Source organism: Oryctolagus cuniculus, chromosome 11, assembly GCF_964237555.1.
Source record: "Oryctolagus cuniculus chromosome 11, mOryCun1.1, whole genome shotgun sequence".
NCBI lineage: Eukaryota > Metazoa > Chordata > Mammalia > Lagomorpha > Leporidae > Oryctolagus > Oryctolagus cuniculus.
This window is the reverse complement of record NC_091442.1, coordinates 57,195,980-57,223,674: the sequence shown is the minus strand read 5'-3', so window position 1 is coordinate 57,223,674 and position 27,695 is coordinate 57,195,980. Positions and strand designations below refer to the sequence as shown.

At 46.1% G+C, this 27,695-nt stretch overlaps 2 protein-coding genes across 14 annotated transcripts in view; one reads left to right on the top strand and one right to left on the bottom strand.

The window, feature by feature from the left end:
* Positions 1-46: 46 nt before the first annotated feature.
* HNRNPA1 (heterogeneous nuclear ribonucleoprotein A1) lies at positions 47-6,445 on the bottom strand. Of its 8 annotated transcripts, XR_001793343.3 has the most exons (12): positions 6,305-6,445; positions 5,626-5,742; positions 5,256-5,402; positions 4,911-5,121; positions 4,728-4,820; positions 4,557-4,649; positions 4,212-4,286; positions 3,851-4,003; positions 3,096-3,251; positions 2,820-2,885; positions 376-459; positions 47-182 (listed from the first exon to the last, which is right to left on the bottom strand). XR_001793343.3 is itself a non-coding variant. In XM_051845614.2 (11 exons), exons 1-10 carry the CDS (start codon positions 6,317-6,319, stop codon positions 2,830-2,832), a joined length of 1,116 nt encoding a protein of 371 aa, XP_051701574.1. In that variant the 5' UTR covers positions 6,320-6,445; the 3' UTR covers positions 47-459; positions 2,820-2,829. The 8 variants fall into 8 exon arrangements, 5 of the variants coding, with proteins under 5 accessions (XP_051701574.1, XP_069908438.1, XP_002711081.1 ...); XR_011380076.1 differs by lacking the exon at positions 3,851-4,003; XR_011380075.1 differs by lacking the exon at positions 4,557-4,649.
* A 352-nt stretch (positions 6,446-6,797) lies between these two features.
* Positions 6,798-27,695, top strand: part of CBX5 (chromobox 5) — a 42,136-nt gene continuing 21,238 nt past the window's right edge. For 2 of the 6 annotated variants that reach the window (XM_008256569.4, XM_008256567.4), the window contains exons 1-2: positions 6,798-7,115; positions 26,089-26,267. In XM_008256569.4, coding sequence (XP_008254791.3) covers positions 6,798-7,115; positions 26,089-26,267 — 497 coding nt within the window. Of the gene's footprint in view, positions 7,116-24,204; positions 24,316-24,343; positions 24,554-26,088; positions 26,268-27,695 lie in introns of those variants that run through there. The other 4 variants (XM_070052339.1, XM_070052338.1, XM_008256571.4 and 1 more) reach the window with 4 other exon arrangements.

The following is a 27,695-nucleotide window of genomic DNA, read 5'->3' as shown; positions in this document are numbered from 1 at the left end:
TTGAATCCCTAATTTAAAATGGGAAAATAACATGAAGCAGACCAAGTATTTATAAAATGATTTATTATTCATAAAGCTCATTCACAAAATGGAATGAATAATTAGAGCTGCAAAACAGCTAGTATCAACTGCATAGCAGTGAGAAATGGAGTGGCTCAAAGGTTGTCCTCACAAGGATGTTCCTGCAAAGGAAAGAGAGGGGTGAAGTCGTTAACGCATTAGGACAGGGCTCTGTCATCAGCTAACTGCCACCACTGGGAATCTGGCTGCTTTGGTTATGGACAATTGGACCTTGTGCTTGGGTGTTGGTAATTCTCCCTTTGACTTTGGAAATATGGAGAACTCTTGGCTGGCCATTATTTTATAGAAACTTACCTTTCTAGCCATGGACAGGAGTTTCTGGGTTTAATTATAATTATTTTTTTAATAAGAGCTGATAAGCGTGTAGCAGATTCTTCCCTAGAAAAGTAAACAGCCTTTAGAACTGGCTCTTTTCGAAGACAGAGTCCCATCAAGCTAAACCACCCCCACCCACTAATGGTCCACCCACCCAGCCCTCCCCCCATTTTGGGAAGATTCCAATATATTAATTTGAGCCATTATTTCAAGGAAATGGGTAAAAGGACAGCAAATAAAATTAAAGGGCAAAAATAGATTATCACAGAATTAATTACTTTCTTCAATTAGGAGCCACCAATAGGGTGTCAATTTCTCCAGAAAAACCAAGTTCAGCTTAACTGGACTAGTTTTGGCTCAATATATTAAGGAAAATTTAACAGAATACTGGATTTTAGGTTAACTTTATGGATGTAAGTAAAATCTGTTCTTACCTACCAGCATAGCAATAAAACCTTTCCTCCTGGTTCTGACTGCTAGTCCTAAGAGTCAGGTGTGCCTTACTCTCGTCTGCCTCCTTTCTGGCGATGGTCACTCAAACTTCACTTCCTCCTAGCTTTCATGGAGGGTGCCGTGGCCTGCCCCTGGCTTATCTGTGCTCCACATACCACAAGTGTCTACTCTCAGCTGTAGAGTCTGAGCTCGGAGCCATTCGCGCTATGCTTGCTAGCAGTTCCTAGTAGCTGAACATCTCTCCTGGATCTTTAAAGGCATTGTCACGAATCCTGATGTATCTGCAAACTCCCTCAACAGTTAAAGGTTCCACCTGCTATTGCAAACTCAGCCAGTATCATGAACTACCGTCCACGCTCACCCACCCCCCACCACCTTCCACCCACCTCCCTCCCACCCTCCTCCCCAATGTTCCAACACACCCCTGGGATGGCATATACAGTCCTACTAGTAAACAATGATCTATACTACTAGATACAATGGCACTGAAATTAAAGAGGGTAGGCTTCAAAGAACCTATTTACAAATAACAATTATTGGGTATCCATGAACTATGAAAGGTTTAGAAATCATTATCTATATATACAATTAACACTTTCAGATGATTGTGTGGTCTTGTGTCATGTTTAAAGGAAAACTGCAGTTAATATGAAATTATACAGAAACATTTGTTCCTCCCACTTCATGGTTTTAATCCCCCCAACCAGTGTAATCAACATACATTTCCACAGACCGACCCACCCACACACCGACCCATGACCCAGCAGAACTGCAGTTTTCCTTTAATAAAAACCTGTTTATATTGAATTCAAGTCTTACTGGTACCGGTATTTTTTAAGAAATGTCTCTTAAAACACTTCTAAATCTTTGTGGACTTAATGGAGTGGAAGCATTAGCCAGCAGCTGGCTTCTATTCTCTGGCAGAGTTTTGAACTTGCATTGTGGTAGGATTCAACATTATCAGGGGTGGAGGGTAGGGAAAAGTCCAAATCTCTGCCAGTCCCAAATCCATACAGTTGTCATTCCATTCAAGAGAATTAAATCGTTTATTGATTACACATGATAATGGATGATACACAGCTTCATTCCCATCTGTAATTTTATCTGGTACCATTATTCAATTTAGATATATTGCAAAGGATGTGCCAACAATCATTCTTATAACCAAATAACCCCATGACTTTGCTTGGGTGGCTTTTAATGGTGAACTTCAGAAGGTCACAACAGTAACTCATGTATCTGAGAACAGCTTCTCCACCCGAGCATTTTGTAAATAAATCTCAAATGGAACCTGGCATCACCCTGATGAATTCTGACTTTACACTTTTTGGGGAAGTTTACCAAGATGGCTTCAGAGTAGACTAACTTTACACAGCACATTTAAAAAAAAGACACATTTATTCAGCGTCATGATCAGACTATTACATTTAGCAATCAACAGCATGGGTGCAAAAGAAAAAAAAAGAAAAAACTACATTAAAACCCTTTGTTGGAATGCTTTACACTTTCCACAGAACAGAAACTAAAATAACCTGTTATACAATTAGTCACAAATACAGTCCTCGAGTTTTTTTGCCCATACACATGAGTATTGTCTAAAACATGTCTTCTTTGTAGCAGCTAGGCCCTGCCACCACTGTGCTTGGCTGAGTTCACAAATCTGTTGTAACCTGTAGCTTCCCTGTCACTTCTCTGGCTCTCCTCTCCTGCTAAGCTTTGTTTCCTGTTGAACAATATGGAATAAAGTTGTTAATCTAAACATATTAAGACTCAAGGCTACAATCCAATATTAAGTTGTTTCCCACAAATTTTGCTCATCTGAATTATCAATATTATCTGAACTTAATACCCACAATTTTACTGCAATATTATAATGTTAACTATGCCACACTGCTTAGCTACATTAGGGTTTAGCAGCGATTATAAAAACTTAAAAAAAAAAGCACACACAAAAAAAGGTGTTTACTTACCTGGCAGTTATTAAAACCTTCTGCCACTGCCATAGCTGCTGCTGCTGCTAGAACCACCATAGCCACCTAGAACAAGATTGGGCCTTTTAACCTCTCAAGTGCCCACGGCAAAAGCCCTGCTTTCATGTTCAATGGGATGAGACAAGTTCAAACTTAGGAGTGACTATTTAACAGCCTTAGCGAAACCTGACAAGGGCAGCACCATCAGCTATGCACCCAACAAACCAACTCCTTTCCCTTTTACTTGCTCATCTCCCAGTTACATTCATACCATACCTTGATTTCGTGGTTTGGCAAAATATTGGCCGCCACCACCATAGGGGCCAGAGCTTCTGCCTCCAAAATTTCCTCCCTTCATGGGTCCAAAATTTGAAGATTGATTGTTGTAATTGCCAAAATCATTGTAGCCTCCGCTGCCTCCAAAATTGCTTCCTAGGGAACAGAAAGATGGCCTTTGTGTGTTACTTGAGAAGGTGACTGAGAGTACCCAATTCTGCTCAGTGTTCAGAATTAAAGCTTTTATTATCTGCCTGCTTCCTCCCAAACTCAGGTGGCTGCACATCTGCATTTTCATTCTCTGGACAAGGCATTCAGTTGAATAATCCAGAAGTTTTACAAAGCAACCCAGTTCACCGCATTAGAAGTTGAATTTTTCCTAGTGGCAACTAGAGGTGTACTCTCTAGCCTCACAGGCCTTTGTGCATGCATCCAGGCCACTGCCAACGGTCAACGGTCTTGGATGTATCAACTAAGTGCCTGCGGTCCCAAGGAGTTCCACACACTAAACCCTGCCAAGATGCTAACTCACTCACATCACAGACACCACTACCCGCTTAGCATCTACTTATTTGGGAGTGAGGCGGCCCCAGCTTAAAGCTAGGAGGAGGTAGCACAGCAAGCTCATTTCCTTTTAATATACCATGCAGTGTACCACACAATGCTTTAAGAGCTTCCAATCGCAATATGGGCATTAAAATGCTAAAACACTAATCTAGCTATCAGACCAAGTACTTGGATCACTCGATACCTACCACTACCACCGCCAAAGCCGCCTCCGCCGTTGTTATAGCTGTCATAGCTGCCACTCCCGCCATAGCCACTGCCCTGGTTTCCATAACCCTGTCCACCACTTCCATAGCCTCTGCTTCCTCCAGAGTAACCAGGGCCGCCTCCTCCATAACCACCTATAAGAATACAATTCTTCTCAATAAGACAAAAGTATTTAACAATCAAAATCGGTTCAAGTGTAATGGCTAAAGGCCTGCGCAAAGCATGCTTATTATGGGTTCAGTTGAGCTTATCATGCACTAGCAGTTAACAGTTTCTATCATCCTAATCTAGTAACACAAGTTGCCAGAAACATTTTTACCTATGTATTCTTTAAAGACTTACCGTCATTACCAAATCCATTGTAACCATCCCCACTGCCACCATAACCACCTCCACCGCGGCTGCCGCCGAAGCCACCTGGAAGAAAGCAAACACGTGCAGCAGGTTTAGAGCATATGAATTGCGTGGTACGCTCTGGAAGCGCTCCCTGCACTGTGACAACGATTGGCACACCGGAGTAACTTCTGGTTAGTTACAGGCCAGAGCTGCATTTTAGATAAAACTTAACTTCGGAAACGTAGGCCATTTGTTATATGCTACTACAGGTTACAGAAAAAAAAGGGACAAGTCATCTAGGGTCAAGAAACCACAAGCTCTCTAGAGTTAACCTTAGCTAACCATACATACCACGACCACTGAAGTTTCCTCCACGACCAAAGTTGTCATTGCCACCAAAACCACCTCCACGACCACCACCAAAGTTTCCAGAACCACTTCGACCTTGAGAGATAAGTGTTAAACCATACAGATTGGAAAAACTCAAAGTTACCTTAACGTCCGACTAAGCAATAGACATACCTCTCGGGGTGGACGAAGCGCTGGCCATCTCCTGCTTCGACAGGGCCTTCCTCACTTCACAGTTGTGGCCGTTCACAGTGTGGTATTTCTGAACTGAAATTTGATGACAAACAGCCCGGGGTTAGAGTGGAATGCCACGTGCGTTGCAGAAAGCCCGCAAAGTGCCTGGGATCTGATACTCACTGACAATCTTATCCACGGAGTCATGGTCGTCGAAGGTCACAAAAGCAAAGCCCCTCTTCTTGCCACTGCCTCGATCAGTCATGATCTCAATCACCTCGATTTTCCCGTACTGCTCAAAGTAATCTCGGAGGTGATGCTCTTCAGTGTCTTCTTTAATGCCACCCACGAAGATCTTTTTCACAGTGAGGTGGGCACCTGGTCTTTGGGAATCCTACCGAGCCGAGAACCACGAGTTACTCTAAATGGCAAAATCTGTGTCCTTTATCAAGTACTTGAAAGGGTCCAGATGGCTCCCCAATGGCAAGCCTATTACCACAACCGATGGGGGTTTGGGGGCCCACTTACTTCTCTCGACACAGCCCTCTTTGGTTCCACAACTCTTCCATCCACTTTGTGTGGCCTTGCGTTCATGGCCGCATCCACCTCCTCCACGGTGGCGTAGGTGACAAACCCAAAGCCCCTGGAGCGCTTGGTGTTCGGGTCTCTCATTACCTGGAGACAGCGTTAATTTGCTTATTACAAGGCCCGGGCCCGTAGGAGGTTATAGGGCGGTCCTCCTGTTCCCCGCTCCCGCAACTTCCAAAAAGCAGGCCGAAGAGCCACAAACGAGCCATTCCTAACTCAGAACTCAGGCCCCGTTAGGATCTTAAGCCCTCGCACAGAATCTGCAGGAACAGCCGCCGACGCCCCGCCTCCCGGCCCTCCCCAGTCTTACCACGCAGTCCGTGAGCGTGCCCCATTGCTCAAAATGGCTCCTCAGGCTCTCATCGGTCGTCTCAAAGCTCAGCCCTCCGATGAAGAGCTTCCGCAGCTGCTCGGGCTCCTTGGGCGACTGGGCGGGAGAGCAAAATTGGTTTTTCTCTTGTAAATTCGGGCTACCACACGACCCCGTTTCCACGCGGGGGGTGGGGAACACAACTCGGCCCCCACAAAGGCGGCACTTTTTGTTCGCTCCGGTCCAAAGCGGGCCACGTGCTCCCCCTCATCAGGGGAGGCGGCCCGTTGGGGGCTGGGGAGCCTCCAGCGCATGCGCCGCTCCGCTCCCTCCAGACGCACGCGCGCAACAAAAGGTCCGCGCGGGAGGGGGACATCGCCGTGAGGGGCATCAAGGCTTTTTTAAAACCCGCTCGCCGGGACAAAATTGAACCTAAATCGCCATATGGCTAACGATTTTGCCCCGACGCCGACCCCGGAGTGATTATCGAGGGGCTAGCGGCCCGCAACCTCATGGCGACGACGAGGACAAAATGGCGACTTGAACTTTGGGAGGGGTAGGCCTTGGCCGCGACCGAGCAAACTGCCGAAAAGGTTGCTGCGGGCAAAGAAACCGCCCCTACTGGACTCGAAGAGGGAGACGAGGGGGAGAACTACGTTAGAAAAGGGGAGCTCCTCACCTCTGACTTCGACATGACGGCGGTGGGAAGAGAGAACTCGACGATGCTTCCTCGGCGGCGTCCGCAAGCAGAAAGGAGTAAGCCAACGAACGTATCCGCCAGCCTACCTTCGGCCTCGCTTTTTTATCCCGCCTCCTCGCTTTCGACATTGGCAGACTCCACCCCTGCCTCGCTCTGATTGGACATTTGAAATCGCTTCCCTCTACTATTGGTGTATGGCGCCGCACTGCTGCGTACGTCACCGTTAGGGCGTTCTGCGCAGTCTCCACCCCTCGGACCCCATTGGTCCTCGAGCAATCTTATTCTTAGCCAGCCTGATTGGCTAACTGAACAATCATTCATTTTTGAACGTACTTCGCCTGTCTAAACGTTTTTTTTTCATTCTACTAGTCCAAATTATATATCCTATTTGTTTGGTAAAGCATTATTAACACCAAGCAGCAGAAAAGTAGTTAGATGTGACGGTTTTTTTCAACAACCGCCTGTTGAGCGCATGTGTAGTAAAATGGCGATCTTGCGCATGCGCATTATAGAGTTCCGCTCGCCGCTTGAAACACGTGAAATGGCGGGCGGGAGAAGGCGGTTAACCTACGGCGCCTGCGTAGTGGCGGGAGTTGCGCGCTGCTTTGCGCAGGCGTTGTGGGCGGAGAAAGGGTCCGGGCCCAGGATTGGTTGCGCAGGCGCAGGGAAGGATCCGTTTTGGCGGGCGGTTGGCGTTGCGCAGAAGGCAGCAGCAGCGGTGGCTTGTGGTGCGGCCTCAGCACAGAGGAACGGGGCAGACGTTAGGGTGTGTGATCACTCTCGATCCCGGGTAAGTGGCAGAGAGTCTTGTCTACCTGTACAAGGCCTTGGACCGGCTCCAGTTGGGCCCGTTATTGTGTGAAATGAATGGACCGTGGGGTGGGGGGATAGTCAAGGGGCAGCGGTGGGTTGGGCCAACCAATAGAAGAACAGGGGGCGGGATATTCCATCCCTGTAGGTTGTGTGGAGCTGTGCCGCCGAGGCGTTTGACTGGCGCGTGTCTAGGCCAATTGGGTCTACCTCGAGCTGCCGACTGATCGGCCTTTGGGCCATCGGAATGTGGGAGGCGGGTTTTCCCTTCCTGAGCAGCGTCCCGCCGAGCCAATGAGCGCGAAGCGCGCGGTAGGTTGGGCTTCTCCGAGGGGCCGTGGGTTTGACTCCAGCGGGGAAGGCGGGAGTTGGGCCCTCAAGTGGATGGACCAAATCTGGAGCCAGTAGGCGGGCGGCCCAAGGAAGCCTCTCGGACAGGTCGTCCAATAGGCTCTCCAGGACGGGGAGGTCTTCGATTTGGTGGGAAAGGGTGGGGAGGAAGGAGATTCAATGGTCGTGATGGCGTGCGGGGGTGGGTTTTTCCCCCCTACGACTTCTGCGAAGCCCCCCGCCCGGTGCACCTCTTTGGTAGCGGAAGCGTAAATTTGGTCCTGGGTGCTGCAGCTTGGCATCGCTCTCCACGTCGGGGCATCCCAGCATCCACCACATTGAGTTTGGGGGAAACCCGAGCAGGGCTTTCGATTTAGAGAACTTGTTTTAGGAAGACGGACTGAGTGTTAGCGAATGAGAGAAATCACTGTGTACTGTACGGCAAGGCGACCTCAGGATGCCTGTTTCTGCGGACACAAAGGTGTTCGTAGGCCCGCAGAAAAGTTTCAGAATCCTGCCCCTGTCCGGAGTGTGTTGCTTCTGCCGACGCCGGGGCCGAGGCAGGCTGGGTTTCCAATAGACCCGTGTTTAATCTTTACAGGGGTGACGATTTGTGATTAAAATAAAATAAAAAATGAAGTCAGTTTTGTGTGTGCGTTTCTGTTTATCATACTTCTCATCGCCCTTGTCTCTCTTCTCAGCTAGCTGCTCCGTGCTTTTGTCTTGGTCTTTTTCTCTGACTTTCCCTCCTGTACATATCTTTCTTTACACCATTAAAGATCTCCCGTGTCCCTCTTTGTGCTGTTCCTTTGAGGATGTCCCACGGAAGCCGCTGTAGGAGGCGATACGTTAGGGTGTTGGAGACAAAAGACCCATCCATCACCTGGAGTATTCATTGCCTTTTGATTAGATTTCCTTACGAGGGTGTTCTGCATGTAGTCTGTCTTCTGTTGATAATGCTTTCTCTGCTTATTCAGGGATCTTTTGAAAAAAAAGTTTGCATTATATATTGGGTGTGTTAGGGTCTTACTGCTTTATTGTTCACTGACTTAAAGCCAAGGGAGCAATCTTTAAATACTCTAATAAAAGTCAACCACATATGAAGTACACTTGTGATTGGAGACCTCTCCGCACTTGTGCAAATACAAATGATTTTAATGGAGCTTGTGATGAACCGAGCAGAGATTTCCGTGTTCTCCCGTACTTGCAAAAACGGCAAATCTGTGTTTCATACCTGATCATAAACCTATTTGTGGATATGCTGATAGTGCAGTTGCTGAGCTTCTGATAACTAAAGTGAGAGCGGTTGAGGGTATCCTGGATTTATTTAGGTTTAAAAGGAATACAGTCTTAATCTATAACAAGGTTTCTCATCCTCAACACTATGGGCACTTTGAGCCAGATACTTCTCTGTTGGGCAGGGAGTGGGGGCTGTCTTGGGCTCCCTGGCTCTACCTATTAGAAGCCAGCAGCACCCCCCCCCCCCCCCCCGCTGTCCTCACAGCCGCCAGGCGTTGCCAAAGGTCTGAGAGGGGTAAGCATCGGAATCTCAGTTTGAAACAGACCTAAAATGGCTGATGTTAGAGTTAATTATCCTTTCAAAGTCCTCTGTTTTACCAATTCAATAAAAGTGGGATGTATTTAGGGAGGGGCCTTTGCTGAGTGGATTACTAAATCCTATCACTTATCTCTTTCAGACACATAATAGGATCATTGTTCCTTCTGATAAAAGTGATACTTCATTAACATTCTTAATATTTCTTGCAATCTAATTATATGATTGACTGCTTGAATTTGGCTCCCTAAATAATGGCAAAGGTGTTTTTTTTAAGAAGGTAAATTTTGTCTCAGATGCCTGTTAAGGATTTCACCTAACTTTAAATCTCTTTCCTGGCTTTGAGTGACTGTCACTCTGCTTTAGCTATGACCCTCAGGAAGAAATATATTTTATACTGACTTTGTACGTACATGGAAACAAGTTTCACACAGCAAAGGTGCAAACACTCTGGTATTTTCCCACATTCCATGTCCTATTTCATTTTCTCGAGGCAGGTCAGTTTATACTGAACTGCTGTCACAGTGGCTTACAGACCCATGGTTTTGGGCATGGGGTGGGCGGGGAACGACTGCTCTGAATAGGAAACCAAGTCAGGCCACCTGAGGTTGCTCTGAGTGGATTCTTCCAGCACCAGCCACTTGTGTTCACAAGCAGATCAATTGATGACCCTTTATTTGGTGTTTTACTGATGTTTTTCCCTTTGAAAGATTTTAGGAACTGAACTAAGACTTCCTAGTCGACTGCAAGTGAAAATTTTGCATTTTATTGTGAGGGTCTGTTCAGTGGTAATAGGTGCAGTAAACCCTTCTTACTGTTGGTGTAAGTTTAGTGGTTTTTTTTTTTTTTTTTTTTTTTGACAGGCAGAGTTAGACAGTGAGAGAGAGACAGAGACAGAGAGAAAGGTCTTCCTTCTGTTGCCCCCAAATGGCCGCTATGGCCGGCTGCGCCCATCCGAGGCCAGGAGCCAGGTGCTTCCTCCTGGTCTCCCACGCGGCTGCAGGGCCCAAGGACCTGAGCCGTCCTCCACTGCTGCCCAGGCCACAGCAGAGAGCTGGACTGGAAGAGGAGCATCCGGGACAGAATCTGGCACCCCAACCAGGACTAGAACCCTGGGTGCCGCGGCGCCACAGGCGGAGGATTAGCCAAGTGAGCCGCAGCGCCGGCCTAGGGTGCTTTTTGCATTGAAATTCTGAGACTATCACGTGGAAAACCTTCCCTCATTTTGCTTTCGGAGAATCTGGTTTGGTTGTTAAACTTAGACCTGGCAGTTAAATACAAAATGTTGCGATACCGTTAGTGTGAGGGCACTTGGGTACAAACATACAACGGTGTGACTAAACTTACAAACGCGTTGTTCACAACGGGGAAAGTAACACGTCTTTGCTGCCTGAAAGCTAACAGGAGAAAGCTGCAATCTAAACCGTAGGTGAGCAGGGTGCTAGTTGGGGAAAGAGTGGACGTGGGAAGTGATTGCAATTTCCTGTGTCTGGCAGACTCTCAGGGCCCTTGGTAATACTCTGGAAAAGAGAAAATCTTCATGTCCAGCGCACAGAGGCTTCTGAGGAACACTAGTGAGTCTGTTTTGCACTGGTTGAGGTGTTTTATGTGGCCACACGGCCTAAGTTCCTTCAAGGAATCGCCCATTTAAGAACGCTCCCCGATAAAGCATTTCTAGCCTTTATTTTTGTTCTTTCACTTGATGTTTTTATTTCTTTTCACCTGGCATGAAATTGGGCCTAAAGCTGGGCTGTATTGGGTAATTGATTTTAAAAGCAATAAATTACAGTGTGAGATACCACTTGAGTTATTAGTATGGTTATTTACACATCATCATTCACGAACTTGGATCCTGGGCAATCATCTGTTTTCTCTGACGCAAACTTTGACTTTCTTCCCTTGCTTTTGGGGGCTAACTTTAACTGATCCTTGTACCAATAGGAAGGATTCCAGGGCATCCTGAGAAGCGGTGGCTTGCACAGAGCCCGAGATGCAGATTTGTCGGGCTTCTGTAAGCCGCATATTCATTTCTGATGACAACCTTACGTTCGTGCTGGCAGAACCCCCCACAGTGACAACTGCTGCCTGTGTTTAGTCTGTCCAGGAGCTCTACCCGCTAGCGTGTCTGTGGAAAAACCTACGCCGTTCCTGTTAGCAGCTATGTAAATATTAGACCTTGCTCACTTGGTCTCCTCAGGTGTGCCAAGTTGTATTCGGGTCAATTATGATATCCTGTGGTTGCCTCTGTTTACCCTTTGAAACAAGAGATGGAAAGTTACAGGCCTTCCCTGGGTTATTCAAGCGTGCATTTTTCTTAACCATTAAGTGGTGTTATGTGTGTTCAGTTTCTGGGGCATTGTGTAATTTTTTGAGTGACGGATCCCAAATGCTTGCAGTGGCCTTCAGGCCAAGGTCAGCCATGAAGAACTCAATCCAAGTCTCCCCAGTGGGAGGCAGGCACCCACTCCCTTGAGCGTCACTGCTGCCTCCCAGGGTCTGGCTTCAGGAAGCTGGAGCGAGGAGCTGGTGTTGGTGTGGCGCTCAAACACTCCCATGAGGGACATGGGCGTCTTACTGGTGGGTAAAACACTTAGGATTTTTCAACGTGTATTTCCCCTGCTTGTTAACCCCCTGTGGTCGCTGTAGCAAACTACCACACGTGTGGTGGCTTCAAGCAACGAAGAGTTTCTTCTCGCAGTTCTAGAGGGCAGAAGTCTGCACTCAAGGGGTTGAGCCCCTCTTGGAGGCTCTGGAGTCTGTGCTGGGTTCCTTGTAGCTGCTGCTGGTGGGCAGCGTCCTTGCCTTTTGACCTCATCTCTTGGTTCTGTTTTCCCCTTCACGTGCTCGCCTCGGCTCTGCCTGGCTCATGGCAGCACACCTGTGATTTCCCTTACGGCTCACTTGGGTGATCTGGGATTGATTTCTCCTCGTGTATGTTTGGAATCATATCTTTCGCTGTACCTGGTGTAAAGTAATGCTCTCCCATTTGATGGGTTCGATGCTGATCTTTTTGGGGCCACTATTCACACACCACTACACCTCAATTCCCTAAACCTCAGTCCACATAAACTTAAATTCTCTTTTAAACATTTATTTACTTATTTGAAAGACAAAGTGACAGAAACAGATCTTCCATCTGCTGGTTTACCTTCCAAATGGCCATAGCTGGGGCTGGGCCAGGCTGAAGCCAGGAGCTTCATCCGGGTTTCCTACATGGTGACAGTGGCCCAGGTACTTGAGCCATCTTCTGCTGCTTTCCACGGTGCATTAGCAGGGAGCTGGATCAGAAGTGGAGCAGCTGGGACACAAACCAGCCCTTCTGGGATACTCGTGTTGCCGGCAGCCCGTTTAACATGCTAGTCCACAACAGTAGCCCCTTAAAGAGTTTTAAAAGTTCTTTTTCTAAAAAAAAATATTTATTTAAAAGAGTTACACAGAGAGAAAGAGAAGAGAAGCAGAGAGACAGAGACAGAGAGAGAGAGAGGTCTTCCAGCCAATGGTTCACTCCCTAATTGACCACAACAGCCAGAGCTGCACCGATCCGGAGCCAGGAGCTTCCTCCGAGTCTCCCACGTGGGTGCAGGGGCCCAAGGATTTGGGTCATCTTCTACTACTTTCCCAGGCTACAGCAGAGAGCTGGATCAGAAGTGGAGCAGCCAGGTTTCAAACTGGCACCCATATGTGATGTTGGCGCGTTAGGCCAGGGTGTTAACCCGCTGTGCCACAGTGCTGGTCCCCCCACTTTTTTTTTTTTCAAGCAAATGAAAAATAAAAGACTCAGAAACCTGAATTCTAGTCCTACTTCTGCCATTAACTAATGGTATAAAGTTGGGTGAGCTCTCAGTCTGCTGTGGGCTTTGGGCTTTAGTTTATCTTAAGTGAAAGGAGTTGGGTAAGTGTTAGCACACAGGCTTCTAGACCAAAGACTTTTAGGGAGTGACTCTAAGTCATCTTGAGGGGTTTTTCTAAAAGCCAATGATTTATAGTGTGGTCCAGAACATATTCTAATATTTTGGATGAGCCTAGTCACTGGTGGTCTTCAGTGCCTAGGACTTCAGGGCCCAAAGATTGAGTTGTTGGCTGATTGTCAGCTGCTCCGGGCATTAACACGGAATAACAAACCTATGCTTGTTAACTGTGCTTGAACCTTTTAGAAGGAAAAGTTTTCTACAAAGGGCATACTGGACTGGCTGAGCTGCTTTCATTCTCTTCCTCATGGGCTGTGGACTGTGTAGTCTGGATTTCCTCTTCAGTAATAATAGTTCATCCAAATTAAACACTGACAGATTTTTCTTCCTAAAACTGGGTCATGGACAGAGTAAAAAAATCTCACATGCGATTTTCATCTCCAAACTTACCGAGTGCCTCTTCCATTGTTCTTCCTTGCAAGGAAGGACACTAGAAAGCATGAGATTGAGGTCGTGTACTTGAAAGGACTGTTTCAAGATCAAGTTTTAGAACAAACTCATTATTTATTTCTTCCATGGAGAGGAGGAACCAAATTGAATTCAAGTATTTCTCTGATTGTAATCTGTGTTTCTCAGAATAAAGCAAGTTCGTGTCCGAGCCAGCGGGCATAATTATGTCGGAATAAAATGCCCTGTGCTAAAGAGGTCAGCTAACAGGCTGGGAAATGTAAGTTTGCTTTCTGAGGCAAATCCTTGAACTCCATGTGCCTTGTTTCTCCTCCCTAAATCAGTAAGACTCACCTCACAAGGAGTTGGGGAGGTTAACATACTGCTAATTTGTTCAGTATTTCACCACAATAAATTATGTCTAAAGATCTGATAAAACATAGGCAAAGCTCATTTATATGAGTAGTTGGAGACAAGCATAGATAAAACTTAGAGATAATTCAGAAAATCCATTAAAGTTATTTTTTTAACTTCCTCTGTTACATATTTTACCTTCTGTTTCCTATGTGTATTTCAAAATGTTTTCTTGCTCTTTTTCCATAACAGACCTAAAAGATAGCTTGGGCAAATAACTAACACCCCAAAGATTAGGTAATAAAGGAGTCAGTTCATCAACAGGATATAACTGTCCTAAGTGTTTACATAGCTAATGAGGGAAGTTTCAAAATACATGAAGGAAAAAGGATGCAAATGAAATAGACACCCGGAGTTATATGCTAAAGTTTTAATACCTCTGTCAGTAATTGATAAAACTACTAGACAGAAGTAGATGACTTAACGCCATCAACTAATCTGATGATGACAGTTCTAGAACAGTCCACGACGTCAGCAGCATTGCTTTCCAGGTGCACGTGGGACATTGACCCCCATCTTCTGGATCATAAAACAAGTCTCAGACTCACAAGGATTCGATCATGTGAAGTAAGTTTTCTGACTGTAGTGCAACTGAGTTAGAAATCAGTAACAGGGAAAAAAAATCAGTGGAAGAACCTCTAGACAGCCTCCATGTATCTGGAAACTATACAGTATCCTTTTTTTTTTTTTTATTTTTTTTATTTTTTTGACAGGCAGAGTGGACAGTTAGAGAGAGAGAGAGACAGAGAGAAAGGTCCTCCTTTGCCGTTGGCTCACCCTCCAATGGCCGCCGCGGCCGGCGCACCGCGCTGATCCGATGGCAGGAGCCAGGAGCCAGGTGCTTTTCCTGGTCTCCCATGGGGTGCAGGGCCCAAGCACCTGGGCCATCCTCCACTGCACTCCCTGGCCACAGCAGAGAGCTGGCCTGGAAGAGGGGCAACCGGGACAGAATCCGGCGCCCCAACCGGGACTAGAACCCGGTGTGCCGGCGCCGCTAGGCGGAGGATTAGCCTAGTGAGCCGCGGCGCCGGCCCAGTATCCTTCTAAGTAACTTGTTGGCCAAAGGGGAAATCACAAAATCAGAGAATATTTTGAACCAAATGAAGACGGAACACTTGTAAAGGATGCAGTTAGAGGGAAGGTGATACTAAGCACAAAAGCAGTGGCAAAATCAGTGCTACACGGTCCTGTTTTAAGGACCTAGGAAAAGAAGAGCAAATGAAATCCAAAGTAAGCAGAAGGAAGGAAATAATAAACAAAAACAGTAACTAATGAAATATTAAAAATTAGACAAAAATCAGTGAAGCAGTTTAAAAATTTTTTTGGAAGATTACTTATTTAGGGACCTGCACTGTAGCATAGTAGGCTGTCTCCACCTGTGGCACTGGCATCCCATATGGGTGCCGGTTCGTGTCCTGGCTGCTCCTCTTCCCATCCAGCTCTCTGCTTATGGCTTGGGAAAACACTAGAAGATGGCCCAAGCTCTTGGTCCCTTGCACTCACCTGGAAGACTGCAGGAAGCTTCTGGCTCCTGGCTTTGGATTAGCTTAGCTCCGGCTATTGTGGCCATTTGTGGAGTGAACCAGTGGATGGAAGACTTTTCTCTCCGTCTCTCCCTCTGTCTGTAACTCTGCCTCTCAAATAAGTAAAAAAAAATTTTTTTAATTAATTTTACATGAAAGGCAGACTGAAATCTTCTCTGCTGGTTCACTCCCCAAGTGGCTGCAGCACCTGTTTCTGGACCAGACTGAAGTCCAGATCCCAGAACTCTATCTGGGTCTCCCATGTGGAGGGCAGGGACCCAGGTACTTGAGCCATGGTCAATTGCTTCTCATGGTGCATTAGCAGGAAACTGCATCAGAAGCAGAGGAGCCAGGCCTCGAACCGGGCATGCTTATGTGGGATGCAGGCATCCTAAGCGGCAGCTCAACCGCTACATCCAAAACCTACCCTCTGAGAGTTGTTCAATGAAATTGACGAATCGAGAAAAATGGTTGCACATTGCCATGAGTAGGAATAAGGGCTATCTTTCTGATCCTGCAGACATTACAAAGGTCATAAATACTGTGGGGGCTGGCGTTGTGACATAAGTGGTTAAGCTGCCTGCAATGCCAGCATCCCATATGGGTGCCAGTTCGAGTCCCAGCTGCTCCACTTCCGATCCAGCTTTTGCTGTGGCCTGGGAAAGCAGTAAAAGATGGCCCAAGCATTTGGGCTCCTGCTCCTAGGTCCTGGTTTTGGATCAACCATTTTGGGAGTGAACCAGTGGATGGAAGATCTTTATATATAGTTCTGCCTTTCAAATAAATAAATCTTAAAATAAATGAATAAAAATAAAAAAGTAAAGCGGTGGCTTTATCCGCTACACCACAGCGCCAGCTGTTCTGCTTCTGATCCAGCTCTCTAATGTGTCTGGGAAAGCATTATAGGATGACCCAAGTGTTTGGGCCCCTGTACCCGCATGGGAGACCCAGAAGAAGCTCATGGCTTTGTCCTGGCCCAGTCCCAGCTGTTGTGGCCATCTGGGGGAGTGAATCAGTAGATGGAAGTTCTTGATCTCTCTCTCCCCACTGCAGCCCATAACTCTAGTTTTCAAAGAAATAAACTTTTTTTTTTTTTTTTTTTGACAGAGAGAGACAGAGAGAAAGGTCTTCCTTTTTGCCGTTGGTTCACCCTCCAGTGGCCGCTGAGGCCGGCGCGCGGTGCACCGCGGTGATCCGAAGCCAGGAGCCAGGTGCTTCTCCTGGTCTCCCATGCGGGTACAGGGTCCAAGGACTTGGGCCATCCTCCACTGCACTCCCGGGCCATAGCAGAGAGCTGGCCTGGAATAGGGGCAACCGGGACAGAATCTGATGCCCTGACCGGGACTAGAACCTGGTGTGCCGGCGCCGCAAGGCGGAGGATTAGCCTAGTGAGCCGCAGCGCCGGCCTCAAAGAAATAAACTTTAAAAACAAAAACTATGCCATATGGCTTAGATGAAATCATCTAAATTCCTTGAGACAAACTACCAAATCTCACTTAAATACAAAAACCCTGCTAACCTTAGATGTGTTAAGGAAATGAAATTTGTGGCTAAAAGCCATCCTAGAAAGAACAGGCCCAGGTGGTTTTTCTGGTGAATTTTAGCAAACCATTAAGGAAGAAATACCAATTCTTCACAGAGTTTCAGAAAATCAGAGAGGGAACACTAATGAAAGCCTTCATTATTTAAAAAAAATGTTTTATTTGAAAAGCAGAGATGGAGAAAGAGCATGTGCAAGAGCTTCTATCTGCTGGTTCACTCATCAAATGGCCCAACAGCTGGGGCTGGGCCAGGCCAAAGCAAGAAACTTCTTCACATGGGTCAGGGGCCCAAATACTTCCACTGCTTTCCCAGGCGTGTTAGCAGGGAGCTGGACTGGAAGTGGAGCAGTTGGACTCAATCTGGCGCCCACATGGGATGCTGACCCCAGCATTTTTTTTTTTTAATTTCATACATGATCAGACATTAAATATCTGCTTATATTTTAGTTTTAAGTGATTTCTAGTTGTTTTCCGCACAGATCTGAGATCATTAGCACAAATAATGCCATAGAGATTGTGTGAACTGTCCAATTTAACCTTTCTGTGAAGTAGTTGGGATAGGTGCCATATCTATTTATTCTTAGTCCTGATGTTTTCACTGTTTGAACAGGTTGCCCTCTTTGAAGCTATTCTGTAAAAGTCTTCAGAGAAGGCAAAAACTACTGCTGACTTAACCAGGGAAGCCCTTCATGTCCTTAGCCCTTACGTTGATAACTGCAATAGACTCAGTGCTAATGGAATGCTTGACACTAGGACCTCAGTAAATATCCCATAGCCAACCCACCAGTTTGAGAGCAAGGATCAGAATTACTGTATGAATCGTTCTTTTGGCATAGGAGTGGAATTGGGAATGTAGTTGGAAAACTAGAGGAAAGGAGGATAGAAGAATCTTCCTTGGCTTAAGTAACACGTCAGAATGTTGAGTTGAAGAGCTGGGTGGTCTGAGATTGGCCATCCTTTGAGCCATTTATCTGATGGTGGCCTTTCTTTGCATTTAAGTATCAATATATCTGAAGTATAGAGTACACTTTTATGATATTGTGGCATAGTAACTCACACTTAAATGTCAATAGAGACACTTGCAAAGACCTGCAAGGTTCAATAACTTCTGGTGTGGGTTTGTTTCTCCTGTCATCACCCATTATGTATTTTTTTTACAGCTTTTAAATTGCCACAGAGAGAAATTGGTCAGGATCATAATAGATAGCCCAGGAGCTGCCAAGGATACCCTTGTATGGGTTGGGAAAAATTCAATACTGGCTTGATTTTATTTATCTAAATTGTAGGCTATGGCTTCGATATAATTCATGTTGCAAATATACCAAGGTGATGGCAAAGCAGAAAATTATGCCATATGTTGAGGGAATGCTCTCTTTTATAGCCTGAGATATTTCTTACTCCAATTATAAAAAAATTCCTTTCTAGTCAGCGTGTATTAATCAGTTTTTAGTATATTGATTTAAATTCTAGTATCTTCTCAACAGTTAAATTAGAGATATTTTAGAGATTCTAGTTTATGGCTATACAGATTTTCATGTCTCTCCCGTGTCTTCACTGAGCTGAGACTGAGAGAACCTCGATTATCTGGCTTGGTGTACGGTCTTCCTTAAAGCAGATGATTTGTTGGAATGACCCCAAGAGGCCTTTGTAACCCTTAAGCTGCTGATGTCCAAAATGTGCAGGCTGCATGATACAAGGTGAAGCACTGGCTCTACATGTGATGGCTGAACTTTAAAAACTTGTTGATTTGAGAAACACAAGGCAGAGAGAGTCCTCATGACTGGTTCACCCTTCAGATGCCTGCAGTGGCCAGGACTGGGCCAGGCCAAAGCCTGGAGCTCAATCTAGCTCTCCCAGTGGGTGGCAGAGACTCACCACTTAAGCCAACACCTGCTGCCTCCCAGGGTACACGTTAGCAGGAAGCTGGGCTCAGATGCACAGCACCACAGTGTGTGATGTAGGCGTACCAAATAGCATCTTCACCACCAGCCCAAATGTCTCCCCTGAGGCTGCTTTTTGACACAATGCATTAGGGCTGTAATTTTATTTGGTGGTGATCATTTCAGTTCTCTTTTCACTCTTCCGTGTTTTGCAAGCATGATCTGCCAAAGTGGTGTTTAATCTAAGATTCATGTTAATCCACTCAGATATTGCTATTACCCATTTTTCTTTCTTTTTTTTAAGATTTATTTATTTATTTGAAAGGCAGAGTTACACAGAGAAGGCGAGGTGGGGAGGTCTTCCATCCGCTGGTTCACTCCCCAATCAGCTGCAACACTCACCGGAGCATGTGGTGCCTTGAGAGGAGCTCAGGGCATTCCACAGGTAGAGTTGTTGGAAACCACCATCTGGAAGACATTTTTCCAGAGTGGTGTCAAGTTCTTTCTCAAAAATCTTGGAACAGTTGGATATCTAACCTCTTGACCAGGGGTTGGGTTTAGATGTGCCCTAAATAAATTTAAAGGAGACTGACAATTGTAAAATTTCTATTTAATAGATTTTAATTAAGGGGGGAGAGGGGGCAGGAAATCCCATGTCAAATCATTGTGAGCTGTTAAGAATCTGTAAGTTACTGCTAAATATACCAGTTTAATGGTGGACGGCTGACATAGTGGTTAAGATGTCATTTGTGGCTGCATCCCATATTGGAGTGCCTGGATTCAAATGTTGTCTCTTTCCAGTTCCAGCTTCCTGCTAATGTAAACACTGGGAGACAGCAGGTGATGGCTCAAGTGCTTGGGCCCCTGCCACCTGGGAGACCTGGATTGAATACTGGGCTCTTGGCTTTGGACTGGCCAGCCAGCCCTGGCTATTGTAAGCGTTTGGGGAGTGAACCAGTGGATGGAAGAGATACCTCTGTGGCTTTGTCTCTCTGTCTTTCATGTAAATAAAAATAAATGGTTAAACTTCTGGGTCAGTGTTGTAGTGCTGGGAGTTAAGCACTGGAATCCCACGTGGGAGTGTTGACTCAGGTCTCGGCTGTTCTGCTTCTGATCCAGCTCCCTGCTAATGCACCTGGGAAAGCAGCAAGGGATGGCCCAAGTACTTGGGCCCTGCTACCTACACGGGAAACAACATGGAATTTCAAGCTCCTGGCTTTGGCCTGTACCAACCCTGGCCATTGCAGCTATTTGGGGAGTGAACCAGCAGATGGAAGAGCTCCCTGTCTGTCATTCTGTCAAATAAATCTTTCTTTCTTTTTCTTTAAAAAAAAAAAAAAAGTTTACCAGACAGAACTTGAAGCAGTTCTGAGAATTGAGGCCCACAGTCCATTTTCATCTATATGATGGTGGTCAGAGCTGGGGGGCTATACCGACAAATGGAATTTATAAGGCAGCCTTTATCTCCATTTATAATGTATGTGTTTTAATGTGAAAGAACAAGAAAGAGGGCCTATACTCCCTTTTGCTCACTGTAGCAGGAGGCTTGGATAATCAGCAAACAGGCTTTTATTTTTTATTTTTTTTTGCTGCGGAAGGGTTCTGTGGCTAGTTGAAGTAGCGCCTTCACATCATGTCTAAAGGATTATGAAGTGGTGCTGTGCTGGCCAAAGAGAGCATTTCCTCTCTCCACACTCCTGTCTATTAATAAGGTTTGTGTTGTCTATATGTGGCTTGTTAATGATAGGGGTGTTAACGACCACAGTTAATCTTCCCCCTCAACCCTCTCCTAATCCAGTCTCTTAAATAGACATTTAAAAAGCTTTTAACTCCTCTTGAATTGGGTGCTCATGGACTTTTGCTGGAGGTGGAGTGATAGTTATCAGCCCATTTAACAAAACCTGAGACAGCTAGGACAGCTGTAATGTGCATCTCTATGCTGTTTTTTGTGAAAATGCCACATGGCTAATACTTTGGAAATCATAAATCCAGCACAGGAAAACATCTTTATAGAGGGTATTCTGGGTTTATGCTGTGTGTGTTACGTTCCTAAGACTATTGGTGCTTCCAGGTCCATAAAGAGCAAAGGACGTAGAGCAGATTAAAATGGTTGGTTCTGTAAATGTGGCTTGTTTTCATCTCTGTTATTTGCTGGAAGCCTGTGCTGTGTCTGACAATGAAATGTTCCCCTAAACTACTCTTTCCTCAAAGGCCCTTAGGGGCGCATGGGAATTTCTCAGGCATGGGGCAACTGAAGCCACTCCTCAGTGGCATATTAATCTGTGATGTGATAGGAAACTTTTCATATGCCCCTTGGCTTTCTTTTTGGAAGATTTTACCTACTTCGTGGAGTTTGTGTTAAACTGTAAAATGAGGAGAGAGCTCATTGACTATATACCTTGACATTTGGTTTGATTGCCATCTCCAAATAGTTTGGTGGGTAGTTCAGTGAGGCAATGCACAACAATAAAAAGAAAGCTTGGAGAAAGATCTAGAATTATATGTGCTTTTGTGCAAAAGCAATGATGAAAATAAAATGTACTACACCAAGAACTAAAGAGAAGCCACCAGGGCAGCTGGCATTGAAAAGTGAGGCTGGAGGGACTAGAGCAGAGCCTGGACCGAGTGCAGCCGATGGCGCCAGGGCCTCCGAGGGTGGTGGTGTGCTTCCGAGGGCAGGCCCTTGCGTCGTGGTCCTCTGATCACCCACCCTGGCTTTCTTGTAATGACCTCGCTGAAATTGCTGAAGACCTACACTTTCTAAACTTTTTTTCTCTTAGAACATGTGGAATTCCTTTCCCTCTTCTTTCTGCTTAACCCTCTCACCTCTTCTTCTTCTTCTTCTTTTTTTTTCAAGATTCATGTGTTTAAAGAGCCTGGTCAGCAGCTTGGAATGTGGGTTCTGTGCATGGCCGCAAAGTTCTTTGATGGTTTTCCAAGGCTTCCTGAGCAGATCCCTTGTTTCTGTGTCCCCCCCCCCCCCCCCCCCCGGATTCCTGTAAGGTAAATTTGCCTTGCATGGCTGGTAAGGAAGGAGGGTTGCTGGGGCCTGCTGTTGCCCTGTCCTCCTGGACTTTGGTTGCTGCAATGTATCGGTAGTGTTGATACCTTTACCAGAGCGTGCAGGTCTGTATTGGAGAGGCTGAGAGCCCTTCTGCTTGAATGACTGGAAACTGGAGAAGCTGCACTCCCCTTGCCATGGAGATTTCCACAAGGATAAGGTTGCACACAGAGGCTCATCCTCTCTTCCTGTCGTGGTATCAGCATTCTGCCGCCTAATCACTCCATCATCCTGCCATCCATGTCTCACTTCTCATGCAGGATCGCTCCCCTCACCCCAGCTCAGCGTGAACCACCAGTCTAGATGCTTTATCTAGTCCTGGCTCTAGCCCTTAAATTGTTCGTCTGGCTTTGTGTTTCATTTGACCCTCATACACTGGGTCGCACTGTCTAAAAGAGAATTATGCCCCCTCCGATGTCTGAGTGCATTTCTCATTTCTTACTGCTGCTCCTGAGCAGATCTGTAACTTCAAGGTTAAGATAAGACACATTCCATCAGAACTATGTCGTCATCCTTGCCAGCTTCTGATCTGTGACTGTCCTGGAGATTTACAAGACAATTGCATGCCATTCTTTAAAGAATATTATGGGTGGACTCTTGACTCCTGGCATCAGGCCCAATTCGATTTGTCAGCTGCTACAAAACCCATTTCCCGAAGAGAAAAGGACCTCGGCGTGTGTGTCCTTCCGGCAGTTTAAGGGTAGGAAGCAGGGAATGGATCTGAGTCTTTATGTCCTGATGTTTTTAGGGGCAGCAGTAGACAACAGAATATTTTTTGGCCCTTTCCTTGTTGAATTCACTTTTCTTCTCCTGAAGGGTTTTGCCAGAATGTTAGTGTTGCTGTCATTCTTCCTGTCCCTTAGCCATCCCTTCATGGAATTAACACTAGAGGCTTTTCGTTTAGCCATTTCCAGGGCTTTTCCGAGTTGGAAGGAATGGAAATAAATATTTTACCCTTGGGAGAGGACATACCTACCTCGTTCTGAGTTTACCAATTTTCCAGCACCCCTGTTAGCATGGTTCCTCCTCTGTCCACCAACACGTTGAGCCAGGGACTGTGTGTGAGCAGGGGACTGGCTTAGGAATTCGGGAGGTCACAGCCTTCCTTCTGTTGTTTTCAGCTCTGGTACATTTCTGCAGAAGCTTCCCTTCTAGGGGCTGTAACGGCTCTTTGGTTTTGAACATAGATTCACTCTTGAAGGAGTGCAGTGCTCATCCCGCTTTAACGATGCTGGGAGTAGACAAAAAATGTATTTATCCAAGATCACACGTGGCAAAATAATTAGTCTGGATCTTGCTTTAATTTTTTTTTCTTTTTGCCATTGTTTTCAGATCCTTGGTTACATTAAAGAGATATCATTAAGGTTATAAAGCATTTTTTAACTCAGATTTCCTTCCTGGTGAGTTCTTTCAGATTTGAGTAAATCTCCCATAATTAAAAAAATGTTTTTTCTATTTTGCTTTTACACCCTATGTGTCTTCTGTTTGACAGCCAAAATAGTCACCATTTTCTCTGTTTTTGTGTCAGGTTGGGTTCTTTGCTTTTGACGGTCCTTTTTCCCTGCTCTCCTGTGGCGGCAACCCCAGCTCCAGGGTTCCATGTCCGGCAGTCTCTGAGAGGTTTATTAGGCTGGGAGAAAGCAAGATATGTGGACTTTGTCTCTTGAGTTTCTCTGCCTTACCCCAGTCCTCTTCTCAAGCATTTAGGGATTGTTGATACGGGAGCTGTATATTAATGTATCAGATGGGCAGCCATGAAGAAACCTGGTTCCTAACACAACATTACAACTAATGAGAACTGCTTTCAATTTAGCAGTCGTGGTCTGAGCGATCTGCTGTTTCGCCTTTGTCTTGTATTCAGGGAATGTCAGTTGAAAGGTTTTTGGGGGCAGTGCTTCTGGATTCTCTTTCTACCTAGTAATCCTTCCAAAGAAGGAAGGTTGTATCTTTAAAATACGCCCCCTCCCCCCTTTCCTGTTATTTTTTCCCCCAAGCAATTTTAATTAACTGTTCAGTGACAGATGGTAGAAAAGGCCTTGTCCAAAGTGCTTGGGGCGGGCTGGATTAGGGGGTGGGTGGTTTGTACTGATTCTGTTGTAGAGAGACCCAGCCTTTCTCCTCCCCTCCTGCTAGTTGAGCTGTAATCTTGTTAGATGATCTTAAAATGCTATTGATTAATTCACAGTGCTCTTCGAATAAGCACAGGTTTTGGATTTAAAACTCAAGAATCAATTCCCTTGAGTTCTGAATGCCTTAGACTTGAGACCAAGGGAGCTACCTTCCAACTTCTCCACCCAGTCTTCGCTGAAAGGGAAAGTTAAGCCTTTTAACTTTTCCATTTGCCTCTCCCCCTTAGTCTGGTACGGCTGCCAGTTGCCATGGCAACGGACTGGGACAGCTGCGCAGTGGCGCCCAGGCAGCTGGGTGGGGGCGGGGGAGCTGCCAGCCCGCCAAGCCTCAGACCTGGGAGGGGAGGCCCCTCCTGTTAGCCCAGAGGGAAAGAAAGAACTGGGGCGATCCGGTAGGTAAAAGAGGGAACCCCCATGCATCTACCTTTGGGGTTCCTCTTCTGCATGAAGGTACAAAAGGAAATTTTCCTCATCCCTCCCTCAAACTGAGGAACACATATGTAAATCCTTGTTTTTTCCTGGTGAGGCAGGGGAGGCCATAGCCACAGTGTTTAACTGCATGCATCTGACATGGGCCGGGTTTAACCCCAGCGCTCTGACCTACACTGCTCAGCTCCCGGAAATTGCAAGGTGAGTGGGCGTGGGGGGTTGCTCTCCCTGGAAACGACATTTCCTGTCCCTGGTGAGGTCCGAGGCTGTTTGTATTTTAAATAAACCAAATCAGATAGATTTTCTTGGAGCTTAGGACTGTCTTCTAAATTCATAAAACCTCCTACCTACATTCTCCTGCTACTCCCTCTTCCGAATAAAGTATTTTAGTGAAAACTTGGTTTTACTGTAGGGCAGTAATGGATATAAGTAGGTTTTTAGGTGGGCATACCTATTGCTAGTAAGTTCGAGATAGGGTTTCCAACTATATATTCTTTATTTTTGTAATAATTTCTTAAGTTTTGCTAATTCGAAGTGAATGGATAAATGCAACTTCTTATGTTACTCAAACATAATTCTGAGATTAGTAGTGGCCCTCCTTATTCCCGGGAGTGGTCAAGATGGAAATATTTAAGAGAGTGCTGAGTAACATCTTTAAAGATTACAGCAAAATAAAAATGGAGTTCAGCTAAGCAAACAATTCCTGCTACTCATATGATCCAGACTGTAGGCACCATTTAGCATGGTTAAGGAAGAATTCTTAAAAATGATCATGGTAACAACGACGTGGGAATTTTAAAAACTGGATTCTCTGTTGAGCACCCCCTGATGTGCATATTTCTGAGCTTAACTCAATTTCCATTTGTGTTGCCTGCTCCAGCTCTCCTTGGGCCTATGAATGGTTCCTCTGTGCTTCCTGGAGGCTTCGTGTTGATGCTGAGTCTGGGGCCAGACTCCCTCTTCCTCCTCCTCTTCCTTTGGCTCAGAGTCAACTTCAGTTAAGAGGAGAGGTGCCTCCTTAACTGTTTGCCTTGGCTGAGCCTTGGGGATTATTGAACCGTTCTAGTAAACTCATTTTGAATTTTGGGACTCATTTTTTTTTTTCTTTCTGCCTCCCTCCCATCCCCACTTGAGCTCACTAGAAAGGAGGCTTAGTGTGTTGGAGATGTCAGCCTTGCTTTCGTGAGCTGATGGATGCTCTGGAGGGACAAGCTCGGTTTGTCTAAGGGAAATGTACCGAGTCCCTGAAAATGTGGCGGCGGTGCCTGGGCAGGCCTCGTTTGTGCGGCCCTGAGACGCTCAGGGGCTGGGACAGGGAAGAGTTACATTTTAGAAGCTTTTCTTTTTTCACTTTCTTAAAGAGCCTTATTCACCTTGGAGGGAGAAGTTTTCATTCTATCTGAGTTCCTCTAACTGGAGGTTTTCCACATTTCCTCTGGAGTTCCCGGTTTTTTAAATAGTTACAAAAGCAGCCCAGTCTTAGAATCTCAAATGAGAGGAGTCAAACAGTTGCACTAATAATTTTGATCTCTTTAGCTGAAAAGAAGGTGGAAGTTGGGGAAGCAAGGATTAACCCATTTTTAAAGTGAATTCTTAGGGTCCATCTGTAGAATGATTCGAGACGCACAAGAAGAGTACGTGGCAACTTTGTCTTACAGCCCCCCACCCCATCTCCAAGAGGCTGAGACCCAGAACCACGCGTGTGGCTTCTAACCACCTTGTCGCCCTCTCTGCAGGAACGCGGTGGCCTTAGTCTTTCAGGTGGAAGAGCGTGCGACATGGGGAAGAAAACCAAGCGGACGGCCGACAGCTCTTCTTCGGAGGATGAGGAGGAGTACGTGGTGGAGAAGGTGCTAGATCGGCGCGTGGTGAAGGGGCAGGTGGAGTACCTCCTGAAGTGGAAAGGCTTTTCCGAGTAAGTACTAGTGCTTAGCACCAGGGCTCTGCAGGGGTGAACGCCTTGATTCACTTGCCCAGGAGCCACCGCTGTCTGTGTGTCTTTTCTTTCTCCCATCTGCACACCTTTCCTGAGTCAGAAGATGCAACACAGACTAAACAGACTCCTCCCCTGTAGAGCTGATACTCTACTCACTCTCCTTGTAAGAGGCAGGGTAAGGCCTTGGGTCAGCGCACAGACCAGCCAGCCGGTTTGCCTGAGCTCGGATTCTTGCTCCACCACTAATGAAATGAGATGGATGATGGTAGTTAATTTCCTTAATCTGTTTTTTTTTTTTCCTCCTCAGAGGAAAAAGAGAAATAGTACTTGTCATAGGGCTGATAGATGGATGCACAGGGCCTAACATAGGCTTGGTGTCAGTGTAAACTGTTATTAACATTTTTGGTGGTAAAGAAAAAAAAAGTCGGTTCCATAGCCCATGTTTCTCCCGAACTGGATCTTTGAGGTGTCCCAGGATGAAGCCACCCAGTCTTGATGAGTATTCATTTCAGTGTGAGACTTAAATCTGAGGCCAACATTTTATTTTTAAAGATTTTAGACACAGATGAGGTAAAGAAAATTTCGAGTGAACACACACCACCTAGTTTCTTTTTTTTTCTTTCTTTTTTTTTAACAGGCAGAGTGGACAGGGAGAGAGAGAGAGACAGAGAGAAAGGTCTTCCTTTGCCGTTGGTTCACCCTCCAATGGCTGCCGCGGCCGGTGCACTGCGGCCAGCGCACCGTGCTGATCCGAAGGCAGGAGCCAGGTGCTTTTCCTGGTCTCCCATGGGGTGCAGGGCCCAAGCACTTGGGCCAACCTCCACTGCACTCCCGGGCCACAGCAGAGAGCTGGCCTGGAAGAGGGGCAACCGGGACAGAATCCGGCACCCCGACCGGGACTAGAACCCGGTGTGCCGGTGCCGCAAGGTGGAGGATTAGCCTAGTGAGCCGCAGCGCTGGCCACCACCTAGTTTCTATATTTAATATTTTTACTTAATTTATTTGAAAGGCAAGGAAGCAGACAAAGAGGTCTTCAATCCCTTCATTTGCTCCCCACTACCTGCAGTGCTGGGCCAGGCAAGACCAAAACCAGGAGCTGGGAACTCAATCCAGGTTACCCATGTTGGTGACAGGGACCCAGCTTAGACATCACCTGCTGCCTCCCGAAGCGTGCATTAGCAGGAAGCTGGAGTAGGGAGGGAGGCTGATGCAGGCGAGTCAAGTGGCATCTTACCCTGTCAGTAACATGTTTATGTAATCTGAGGTTTCCTCAAGTAAGTTAATGAATTTTAAGGATGATACTGAAGTGGTAACTAGAGTTTATCAGGCGGTAGCTGGCTTTATGCTGAAATGCTAAAGTAGATTATTCTTTCCTTTGGAATAAATAGAATGAGGCACATATCAAAG

Excerpts from the sequence above, each read along its gene's own strand:
- HNRNPA1 (XM_051845614.2), bottom strand. Across the intron at positions 4,004-4,211 it reads CAATGGATTTGGTAATGACG|GTGGTTATGGAGGAGGCGGC; the intron begins GTAAGTCTTTAA and ends GTATTCTTATAG. Across the intron at positions 2,886-3,095 it reads TGCCAAACCACGAAATCAAG|GTGGCTATGGTGGTTCTAGC; the intron begins GTATGGTATGAA and ends ATCTTGTTCTAG.